The sequence below is a fragment of the Rosa rugosa genome, chromosome 1 (assembly GCF_958449725.1).
Source record: "Rosa rugosa chromosome 1, drRosRugo1.1, whole genome shotgun sequence".
NCBI lineage: Eukaryota > Viridiplantae > Streptophyta > Magnoliopsida > Rosales > Rosaceae > Rosa > Rosa rugosa.
The window spans coordinates 43,536,093-43,548,691 of NC_084820.1; the positions used below are offsets into that span (position 1 = coordinate 43,536,093).

General features: G+C 36.9%; 1 protein-coding gene across 5 annotated transcripts; it reads right to left on the minus strand.

Moving 5' to 3' along the window:
• Positions 1-2,177: 2,177 nt before the first annotated feature.
• LOC133725015 (sister chromatid cohesion protein PDS5 homolog C-like) lies at positions 2,178-12,126 on the minus strand. Of its 5 annotated transcripts, none has more exons than XM_062152030.1 (14): positions 11,935-12,125; positions 11,648-11,806; positions 10,178-10,381; positions 9,850-10,031; positions 8,615-8,750; positions 8,311-8,508; positions 6,174-7,436; positions 5,976-6,077; positions 5,090-5,163; positions 4,536-4,587; positions 3,962-4,042; positions 3,807-3,862; positions 2,993-3,064; positions 2,178-2,877 (listed from the first exon to the last, which is right to left on the minus strand). In XM_062152030.1, exons 2-14 carry the CDS (start codon positions 11,747-11,749, stop codon positions 2,508-2,510), a joined length of 2,892 nt encoding a protein of 963 aa, XP_062008014.1. In that variant the 5' UTR covers positions 11,750-11,806; positions 11,935-12,125; the 3' UTR covers positions 2,178-2,507. The 5 variants fall into 5 exon arrangements, with proteins under 5 accessions (XP_062008014.1, XP_062008013.1, XP_062008015.1 ...); XM_062152029.1 differs by having other exon boundaries at positions 11,930-12,125; XM_062152031.1 differs by having other exon boundaries at positions 5,976-6,074; positions 11,648-12,126.
• Between the last annotated feature and the right edge of the window lie 473 nt (positions 12,127-12,599).

Genomic DNA, 12,599 nt, shown 5'->3' on the forward strand with positions numbered 1-12,599 from the left:
TGTATTAGAAGGTCAGTGGTAGAATAGTTTAATTGTCCTGTACTGATCCATTATGTAGTTTGCAGCAGATGATTCAGTACATAGGCATTTTTCACCGGCAGACCATCATTTGTGCAGAAAAGGGCACGACTGATTTTAGAGAAGAATTTAGGGGTGTTATTTTCTCAATTATTTATGTGCAACTCTTAGGCATGCTCTTGTTTAGGAATTTGGCCGGCATGTTCATTGTCCGGGAACTGGGTTTATGACCTTGTTTAGCTAAAACCGAAATATAAGAAAAACACAAGCATAACATATGAAAAGATTGTTCTTCTGTATATACTTTTGGGGACCAAAGAAGTAAGATTTCTTCAAACAAAAGAGTAACTGCCATCAATAAGCAAAAACTTACACAACTTTCTTTTGAATCACACGCGGTAGGACTAGACTAGTATCAACATCCATTAGGAGATAGCAATGGATGAAAATTTTCAGTACTCTAAGGTAGCGTTCTTCTCATGAATCCTACACAAAGTAGGAATAGATCAACTGTAGACCTTTACAAAAAAAAAAAAAAAAACATGTCTTAGAAGCTTTTCCGCTGTGGACCTCTTCTTGCCTAGTCAACAACCTAGAAAATCCGATGCAGCACTTGGAGAATTTATCAATGTCAGGCTCCATTTCCTCAACAAGATCCAAGATATCACACTCGAGATGATAAATATGCTCCCATGTGCGCTTTCCTATGAGCATCTGAAGAACTGTACAGCCCACAGCCGAAATGTCACTTGACTGCAGATAGAAAGGAGCTGTAACCCCTATAAGGACCACAGCCAATGCGGTACGCACTTAGGCTTCCAATATTTTGTATTTTGAGATCTCAAGCTCTACACCCCTTTTGGAATTTAATAGTTTTTACTCCAACTACTAGTAATTTTGACAACAAAAAAAAAAAATAACTACTATTAATTTGCTGTGGGTAACATACAAGATGTTGCTAGGCTTTCTCACCAGTGGCAGACACGGAAGGAATTACTCAACTGTTGCCAATCAACTTATTTCTGTTGCCATTGATGCTAGCAGAACTGATTTCCAATTCTATTCAAACGGTCTATTCACAGGAACCTGTGGAATGAGCCTAGACAATTGCATTACCGCTGTCGGTTATGGCGTCAGCGATGATGTAACCAAGTGTTGGTTTCTGAAGAACTCATGAGGGCCAGAATGGGGTGAAGAAGGGTACATCAAAATGCAAAGTGATGTAGATGCACAGGAAGATCTCTGCGGTATTGCTATGGAAGCTTCTACCCACTGCATAATATACAATCAAATGAAATCAATGCCCACAATCCTTTCTAGGTCTGCATTAAAATATGTACATGAACTTAAAAAGATACCACACATCTGTAAGAAAAGTAGGAAGTATTAGTACAGAAAGAAGAACCTCCTTTTCTGTTTAGTTGAATTATCCAACTATGCATGTCTACAAAGAAGTGAGAAATACAAACCATGATTTTTATTCTTGATTCCCCCTAATAGCTATGAGATGACAAAGTGTGAAAAAATGAGAACCCAGAAAAGGAGGGCGAGAGAGGGTAATACCTGGTAGTATGGAATTGACAAAGATAACCAAGCTACAGACCGTCCTCACTTCATGATGCCAATTATCTGTTGTCCTACTTGAGAGCAGCGAACACAGTACAGTACCATTTAAACCCAGCCATCTCAACCTGTTAAAATAACACAACAGTCTAGTCCTTGTTTCAGCTCCAAGTTGGACTAATCTCCAGTCCAAGGGCAAGCCAAACATAAGACTAATGTAACTGCACCAAACTTGCCTTTAAATTACATCAAATGAGCCTAAGCAATCAACCATTTTCAGGTTTAAGTATAACTTGATTGATAATATTTCATCCTTATCTAGAGTTCATGCATAATATCATGCACTACTGACTCTTGAAGGCAAAGCTATCACATACTACTGTAATGGGAAAACACAACGAAGATAAGGGAGATTTGTAACATAAAGCTTAAACATATATTACTTTATAAGAAAACCCATCAGGTTTCTGTGTATACAGAAGAAGTCAAGGAACAAATTACAGGCGTAATATCATGCACTACTGACTCTTGAAGGCAGAGCTATCACATACTACTGTAATGGGAAAACACAACGAAGATAAGAGAGATTTGTAACATAAAGCTTAAACATATATTACTTTATAAGAAAACCCATCAGGTTTCTGTGTATACAGAAGAAGTCAAGGAACAAATTACAGGCTAACCGACACTTTCAATACTAGAGTGAAAGCCATGCATTAGGGGGAAAACACCACTGGATGCATGTTGCTGTGTCTACAAGAACAAAATCCTAAGTCCTAACCGACAGTTCTGGTACTAGAGTGAAAACCATGCATCAGAGTGAAAAGTGACACCAGATGCATGTTTCTGTGTCTGCAATGGAACAAAATAGAGACTAACCGACGACGCTTTTGGTACTAGAGCAAGAATCATGCATGTTTCTGTGTTTACACAGCCTTGTCCAACACAGGTGAAGGGGAGGAACTTGCATCCTTTGCACCATTGCTCAATTCTTTCATTTCTTTAGCACCATCACTAACAGAGGGTTCAATATCAACTTTTGCACTCTCTTCCTTAGACAAGGTCATAGCCTCAGGTGTGATCTGCGTAGAGTCAATACCAGTCTTCATATCTGCCTTCAACTTGCCAGCATATATTTCACCTTCATCATCCGTCAACCTGTCAATTTCCTTGGACTTGTCATCCCGTGTTTCATCTTTAATAGGCTCACTAACTGTAGAACGGTCTGCAGATTTACTGTCAGACTTCATACACTCAACAGTGGATAAGCCAGCTGAGGCTCCAGTTCTAGATATCCTTCAAAAAAGTTTTAGTTAAGGAAGAATAATTACAAATTACACGACAGTATGCAAACCAACAATGGGAAAAGATTTAAAAGTAGATGAAAAGGAAAGCAATTATACAAACCAACCTTTTCAAGGAGAAACCAGCATTTGCTTGCTTAGATGACTCTGATTTTGCTTTCCGCTTCCTCTTTTGTGGTCTGATTGAAACGAACAACAAATGATTCATTAAGCTAGAACATAAAATATACACGGTAGCAGCCACAGTGTAAAGTGGGGCAGTACCATTTAGGATCAAGAGCAGTGATTTATGAGCTACATATATACTGCATGAAAATTTTGACTGTTCAATTAAAGGTGTGCTTCTTTGCATTGCTAGAGTTAAATACAATGCAAAGCCTATTGAAACCGATTCTTTAAATTATATTATCTTATTATTTGTTTGTTTTCAATACCCAGAATTCCCCCAAACCCGATTGGCTGACCCGGGCAGGAGCCTCCTGCCGAACCCTAGGAAACTCTAGCAAATAGGTAGGTAGGTACCGTGAGGTCAAACCCCAGACCACAAGGGAGCAAACTATGGCCTGACATTTCCTACTAACCTTGTTTGAAATAAATTGGATTTATTATATCAAGCACCAAAGGAAACAACATAACATGATAAATATTGCAGTGACAGAATAAGTCCAAAATTTTCTTAAGGAAACCACACAGTGGTCATATAATTGTCATCTGATTATGAACTCCACGAAATAAGATACCTTGCCCATGTACTTTTGCAAAAACCCAGAAAATCAAACAAAAGGATTTGTCCAGATCATAATTCATAAGGGAACTTCTGGTGCAAGTACCGCGCAACTAACCAAACTAGAGATTTCAAAAACTGCATATGCAGCAGTCCTCTTAAACTAAGATTGATATTACTTGAGAAATAGTACTTACATGTCAGAAGCATCAGTCTTTGGTGTATCGCTCTTTTGTCCAAGTTGTATACATGGCTAAATTGCAATAAAATAATTTATTTTAGAATAAGGTTTTTAAAAATGAGAAATGTAGACAAATGACGGTACAATTAAGGGAAAAAAAAAAGTACTTACATCTTTTGAATCATCTCCAATCAATTGCCACCGTTGCTTTCGAAGGTTCAGGTTTTCTTTCTCCCCATCATTATAAAGCACCTGCACAAGACGTAATTAAAGGAAGAACAATTCAAAACAACAATATGCATATACGTGGAAGCAAGTTCTGAAACTGAGGCTAAACTGAAAGATGTCATGCTAGATTATCACAGATTAACACGCGGGCCTGAGGGTACTCAGTGAGGCAACCGCCTCTGCCCCAAATTTTCCGGCCACTCGTATAGTTAACCAGCAGTATACTAAAATTTTCAAAACCTACTAGTATTTTCAGGAAAAAAAAAAAAAGAACGTAATGTTTAACACTTGCAGTAAGTGTTAAGAGTTACCAAAAGAACAATCAAACCCAACATATTGAAAGTTAAATGTGTAGTGAAATACATTTCTTTTTTCACTTGCCGTCTCTCTCTCCTATTGATTGAAAAGCACGGCTTGAAAATATAATCAAAAGCTCAGCAACTATAATACTCAAGAGAGCTCCTTTATAAAGTATAAAATAAAACCTAGTTCCATATGGTGATTCTTTGAAACTCACCAAGTGCTTCTTTTTAACAGCGTCGTAGGAACGAACAATACCATCATAAAACCTGCATTGTAAGAAATACCATATGAGAAACAAACATACTGGAACTTTTGCACTCATGTGCAAAATGCGTCAGTGGGAACAGATAAAGAAAGCATTAATTAACATAGCCTTGGCCTAAGTACTCCGGAACTTCTGGCAGCTTGGGAAAGCCAGAAATATTGCTCAAAAGTCTAGTGAAAATAAGAACCGATTCCTCGTAATCATGGTAAAATTACCAGTAATTATAAAACCATAAACAAAAAGGTTAATTTTCTCGAGTTAAGCATATCATAATTCTAATATGCGCAAGACTACTTCACTAGTTACTCTCAAATACCCAAGAGTCTTAGAAACCTTTTAATATTTTACTTACGATTTTTTTGATGTATGATGATAACACATGCTAATGGCACTAGTGATGATTATACGCTAGCACATACAGTTAACATTCACTAAAAGTGAAGATCAACAAATTCACATGAATCATAGAACATTATACTTGTAATCAGTTCTGAAGTACTCACGTTTTGTCGTGAGGCCACCAAACCTTTATTCCTTTGCCAATTAAGCGGTCATCAGGATCGGGCATTGGATTAGCCTGAATTTGAAAAGTTAAAATAAAACTCAAAAAAAAAAAAAAAAAAAAAGCCAGAGAGCGAGATTATAACATATAATAGGTCCACCTTTCCCCCTTCCTGGATGTATTAAGGGGAAAAGGTGGACCTCTGATATATAGTGAAACACCAGTTACAAAGTCAACAAAACAAGCAACATTTTGTTGATGATATGAAACCGATTATTTTTACATATAGTAGACTAATATTTAACAACTTAGTGACAGAAAACAAGAATAGGGTTTATTAATGAAATGTGTAACAACATCATGTTAAAAGATGTAACTATTGGCAGAACCATAACTACAGGAAGGCATATAACCTAATTCGAGGCTAAGAGGATTTTCTAAGTTTGGAAAACTACCCCATGGTCCAACTCCCAAGTCCAATATGTCAGCTCCTTGAGATACTACTTCACCAAATTACATGTAATGATAACTATAAAGAGGGAGGTCTGAGAAGCTTGGAGCATCGGAGGACTCCAGAGATCAGAATGTACACCTTGGATCCATATCCAGTGTGAGATCAGTGAAAACTTACTTCCAGTTACAACTCATAAAGACTACCTTACGTCACTCTTTATATACAAGTAAGGAGTACAAAAGGGGGCATGTCAATCTTTTAAGATAGCCATACTGCTAAATTGCAATTAACTTTTGGTTTAATAGTTTCACAATCTTCAATAAGAATCAAGGCAAGGATGTAATAGATGATTGAGACACCAAACTGTAACTCATCATACTAGTCAAACTGCAATTGAAAAAGAAAAAAAAAAACAAATAATAATAATAATTACCTCTTCCTTTCCAATGGAACGCTTCCTCTTGCGTACAATCTTAGGGGTTCCTGTAACAACATTTTTATCTCCCTCCAATTTTGCCTCACACTTGGAAAACTTCTGCAAAGTGGAAAATTATAAAGAGGATGCAGAAAAAACAACAGAACAAAAGGATAAGTCCTGACAGGTAAAATTTCAATGTCATCAGTCTAGTACCTTGCTAAGAGATCCTTCAGCACTATCTTTACTAGGAGCATCATCCCGCCTACGTTTCTTGATACCCTTTATAGCTGATTGATCCTTAATACTCCCAGTTTCATACTGTAGAGCTGGCTCTTGCTGCTGTTTTTGCTCAGGATCACATGGGACTGGTGACTCTTTTTCAGTGACTGCTACATGTTCAGAAGCAAGAAAGGTCTCCTGATTTATTTTTGCAGCAAGCTTTCTAGGCCGCCCCCTCGGTTTTGTTTCACTCACATTCCCAGTCCCAACCTTTTGCACAGCTGACTGATCATTGATATTCCCAGTTCCAAGAGTCAAAGCTGACTCTTGTTGTTTTTCCTCCGGATCACATGGAACTGCAGATTCCTTCTCTGTGCCAACATGTACAGAAGCAATAATGGTCTCATCATTTGTTTTGGCACGAAATTTTCTAGGGCGTCCCCGTGATTTTGCTTTTAAGCTACTCGTCTCCTTAGATTCCATATTCAAGGTATCCATTGATCGTGGACTTTTCTCTTCAGCCTGAGCACTCGAAAAATCTCCCTTTGCAGCTGAAAGGGAAGTAGGATTAGCTTCTTGTTGTGCTACGGCTACTTGCTTCTTTGGCCGACGCCTTCTGGATTCAGTTCCCTCAGGATGGCCATTTTGTAGAAACGAAGATGCAGATCCTATCTCCCCTTCTGTTTTAGGTTGAGCATTTGGTGGCTCAGTCACTTTTTGATGTGTAGATGGCAAAGTGGATGGCTGAGTCACTTCTTTAAGTGTCGATGGCAAAGTGGATGACAAAGTGACCTTCAAACGAAGATTGTCTTCAGTAGATAAACTATTAGATCCCTTTTCATGGGACTTCCTGTTGCCAGCTGATTTTGGAGATTTTTTTCCAGAATGCATCCAATAATTCTCGTAGCCTTCCTCTGGATTCATTAAAGAATTTGGCTTCCGGCCTCTCTTTTTTGGAGCTGAATATGGCTCAATTTCTGATTTTTCCTCTGGATCCATTGAAGAACTGGGCCTTTTGGCTTTCTTTTTGGTACCCGAATCTGGCTCAGTTACTGATTTGACAGCCTTCACAGAGAATGTTTTGTCGGGTTGAGCACCATCTTGTGAATCAACCTCCTTGGAATGTTTAGTAAGATGACAACGCTGTAATGTTTTAGAAGAGTCACGTAAAACTTTATGTTCATCACGAGCGGAAGCAGGCACAGATTTGTCAACTGCTGTCGGACAAGCAGCATCAGCAGTAACTACCTCTGTCACCTGGTTAATAGAGAAGTTTGAATCAATCAAGTGTATATGTATGGGGAAAAAAAAAAGAGAGAGAGAATAGGGGATGATATGAATAGGCATAACAGTCACATACATGGGATGGCTCATTTTGGAGACCTTTATACCAACTAGTTTATATTTTCCTTAAGAATCTGAGTGCAGTCAGAACTTCCATCTATTATTCTCACTAAAGAGACCCACTTTTCATAGTGACACACATGCATACACGGGACATATATCAAAAACTACATCACACATCCTTCCTCCTAAGATGTGTACCTGACATAACGTGTACTATATGCCAGGAAATGCTATCAAATTTCTTAAATAAAATTTAGAAGAAAATAGAATAGCTAGGTAGACAGGAGAGGATTTATCTCATTGAAGCTATGACCACCTCAATGTGTGTGACAGTGTGTGTGTGTGAGAGAGAGAGAGAGAGACCACAAAAGGAACACACAGAATTTGTCTCAAATAATAAAAAGATATTATATATACAGATATGTACATGTAGACATGTTATGTGTGTATAAATTTTTTTAAAAATAAAATAAAATAAAAACTTTTGCAGGAGAAATAGGGCTTCCAATTCAACTTGAAGAGATGATACATAACAAGACAAGGCAATGGATTAAGCATAAGCACACAAAACAGAAGAAAAAGGAAATCCATATGGAAGTACACTAAACTTAATGTAAACTTCCCTTATTCATGCAAATGTACTATTATTACACAATATCACTTGTTTAACATACCAGATTCTTCGCAGAATCATTGACATGCAAATGTACACTAAACTTAATGTAAACTTCCCTTTATGCATGCAAATGTACTATTATTACACAATATCACTTGTTTAACATACCAGATTCTTCGCAGAATCATTGACATGATCAAGTTTGAGGGCACCAGATCCATTTTGGCATATAGAAGCCACTATATGAGCATAATCGTCCATAGCAGTACCCATGGACTTCACTGCCTCCATGAGATACGGTTTAACCTTAGCAGAACAATTATCGAGCACTGTCTCCCCCAATTTCCAAGAAAAAGGTGAAACATTCTGAAACAATGAATAAGACGGGCTTGATTCTTAAATAAAGAAAAAAGAATGATTAATCAGAAGGTTAAATAAATAACAATAATGATGTGTTGGAAAAGATAATAACCTGATTTTCCTTTCTAACGCTTGATAAAAGAATTTTGAGAAGTTCCAAGGGAATTTCTTCACTTTCATGAATTTCATTTAAAACCATTGTCATAATAGTTTGCATGTCTGAAAATACAGCATGTGGATGGTTGGACCTTAAAATCAAGCAAGATAAAATCATCAGTTGTTAATTATTTGCAAGAAAAAAAAGATCATCTGAAATGAAATTCTTCTTTTACAATAATAGAACTTTAATAAAAACAAGAAAAGTACAAAATAGGGGAAAGGCGCGCACTGATAAACTAACAACTAAACATAAGATCTGGAAAAACACATAAACATATAAGTAAAACACTGAAACCAGAGGACACCCAAAACTAAAGCACAACAGCTCTCCAAACCAGCAAAATAGCATACAAAGAACTATAATTAAGGAGAAACTGACGCCCTCAGCGAAGCTAAGTAACGAACTATATCCCACGAGTGATATATCTCCTCACCCCTAGCTCTCTTATTCCATTCCTGAAACTAAACCCCAACAGTTCTCATAGAACTATAAAACTCAGGAGAAACTGATACCCAGAGCGAAGCTAAGTAACGAACTCTATCCCACAAGTGATATACAGTATCTCCTGACCCCTAGCTCCCTCAATGATTTGTCTTATTTTATTTCATCCACACCACCCGAAAGATGACCATCACAGCACATACTCCCAGCACCATTCCTTTTTTCTTTTCTCAAACAATCATTTTCTAAAAAATTATTTTGAAGGAAAACATACCCAATATGAAGAAAATTTGCCATCCTATGGTTCGACGTCAGAATAACATTCTTACAATCCAAACATATGAAAAGAAGAAAACTTTAAGAATCCTAAAATTTGTTTTAAACAAACTTCCAATGAATATACAAGCACTTCCATTACAAGAGAGAACAGTGGAAAAATATAGTTTCATTTCATGCACAACAAGTTAATTACAGATAATAATAATAATTCAACAATTCCGATGCTTCCATATCAAAGTACCAAATAATGTTACAGAAGTTTATGCAAGTTTTACAATTTAATGTGAAAGGGCCATTATACGAGTCTTCACTTGTCAAAAGATCAAAGTAATCTTTCATTACATCTTAAGGTTCAGCCACCATAATATTGAAAACAGTATATTTATTTGTTACTACAACCATAAAACACTGCACAGCAAAGCACCAGAATACTATCATATTATAATAAGCATAAATTAAGCTCTTACTGGATTATATTTAGGAAATGTTGAAACATCTCAGCAATTAATGTGTAACAGTCAAGGTCCAGCATCATCACACTTGACCTGACCTTCGCAACAACTCTTAGAATGGAAGCTGCCTTTTTGTAAGAGCGACTGGATAGATGTGCCAAGTTTTCAAAAGCTGCTACAGTCAGCTTAAAAATTTCCTGTGCAACCATCAAATTGACAATGAATTGCTAAGAGCGCAGGATATATATAAGCATTACATCTATTTATATGTATATGCAATTTGTAAAACTTAGGAATGATTAACATCAAGCTTTAGTTGAGAATCCCAGAGTTCATGTCATACCTTCATTTGTTCATCGTTGTATGGGGCTTCCGGTGCTGTTATTCTAGTAATCTCAGTGATACATGATGCAACAGAAACTTTCACATCCATATCACTGTGTCGTAACAGTTCTGTAGAGATTAATGCTGTCATTGTGGGTAGAAGCGCATCTTGCAGGGATGTAGATGGTGCTTGCCCCACATCTGACAACAAATCCTCAACTTCCTAAAGAAAAAAAATTGAAACAGCAAGTCAGTTTTGTCAATCTTAAAAGCTATAAAGGAACAAAAGAAAAACCAGATATGCTATGTTATATCTCACAGTTGTATAATTGTATCAACAGAAGAGAGACAGAAAAAGATAGTTGTGATGAACTAAGCAAGTAGAGGAGAACAAAATGTAAAGAGAGTCAAGCATGTCATCATGAAACAACAACGCATCTATTTCACATATGTGAAAGACAAGATGGAGAAGAAAATGATGATTGCATGTAAAGTGATGCTTGAACCACCAAACACCGATGTGTATTACACAAAAATCCTTGGCGACAACCAAGAAGATTGTTTCCGTAACTCAAACTAACAACCACTAATGTTGCTTAGGGCAAGCCATCATTGTACCCAGGCAAAGCTTCCACGCAACACTTTAAGACCACAAATGCAAACAGGATCTAATAATAAGAACCAACCTTTGGACAGTAACCAGTTACGTAGGTAAAAGTTAAAATTTAATGAAACTAACAACTATGTCTATCAAAGCTTCCCTTTCAATACTTTTGCTTTCTCAGTTCCTTTATTTTCATGAAAAATGAACTTCAGAAATATGCAATTACACAATTTGCCAAAACAAAGTTTGCTTATTCATGTATGCGACTAAGGATCTTCAGTAGATACGAAATTCATCAATTCACAAACTTTGGCATTCAATTTTCACACAACAGAATGTGCAAAACCCATTAACTTAAAAAACACACTCTTTGAATAGGAAACAGTAATGCATCGGCCACCATTCAAAAATGAAAAATTGTGGCCAACAAACAGCTCACAATTGATCTAAAAGGTATTCGGAGAGCCATTCGAATACAAAAACATATAAGGAATTGGCAAAACAAAATTCAGCCGTTCAATAAAACCAGCATTGAGTTCAAATACACACATCAAATGTATAAAACCCTAAAAAAAGATTTCACAAAACGATGATGAACCCATTTGAAGTCTTCATTCATATAGAATTCATCAATTCATTTTACCCAGAAGCAAACCAAATACAACAAACTCACAGACAGGCTAAATGCACAAAATTGAGAACCCACAGAACACCCACAGTCAATAATTCAACAAAATCATGATCAAAACCCATTTCAAGACCTGTTTCATACAACATTCCAGTCAATTCACCAACCCATAAAAACAAAAAAACTCAGTCACCATAATTCTGTGCTTGTGTGTGAAAAACAAAAAAAAAACAAGGAGAGAGTTTCAAGGGAATTACATCAAGAAGTTTGAGGAGCTCATCAGTGTTGGAAGGAGGCTTAAGGAGAGAATGTCCAGCCTGCTTAAGCTGCTCCTCAAGCTCTTTCTTAGAGGACGACATTGTCAGAACTCCAGAAGACCCTTTTGTTTGGTGGTTTTGTGTTTCAAACTCTGAGACCTAAACAAAACAGAACAAAACTCAAAACCCAGAAATCAGACTTGGGAAAACTCCCAGTCCCACACCAGTGTTATATAAACCCCCACCCCCAACATCAAAAAGTGACAAGGCTATTAAACTCACAACACCTCAGGCTTAGGGATTTAAGGCAAAGTGTTGGGCATGCAAACACAGAGTTACAAAACGGGCAGTTTCGTATTCTGACCAAATTTATGAAATTTTGGTTCTTTTTTGGGCTCCCAAATCTACTGTGCTGTTTTTGCTTCTCTTGGGTTAATGCCTCTATAATCACAATCCCCTATTTTTTCCACACAAAAAGCGAAAGCTTTTCCCATTTGCTCTTTATACTGGTCGTTTCTTAGTGCTGTGTGAGACTGTGCTCAGCACTATTGTCAATTACCAAGATTAGCCTTTCATAGTTTGAATGTGGAGTGGTCTATACAGATTTTCTGTTGGTATTTTAAGGACTGTATATAAATTTTGGAGCACCAAATTTGGAGAAGTACACTATGTTCCACATTGTTCTTGGATTTGTTCATTGTATTCGTTCCTGTGATATAGATGGTAATAAAATCAAGGCACCCAAGTGAGAATCCAAGACTACCCTTTTATCTTTTGAATTACAAAGAACAGTGTTGTGTAATTTTGTTGCTTTGTTGGTGTCAGAGACAAAACTTGGAGGACCAAATAAGCTCACATTTTTCCAGGTGTGATGTGTGCATATAGTAGAATCTGTATATAGCCTCAGAAGGTAAGAGTGACTGACTGTCTTGGTAAATTACCTAGTGCATTT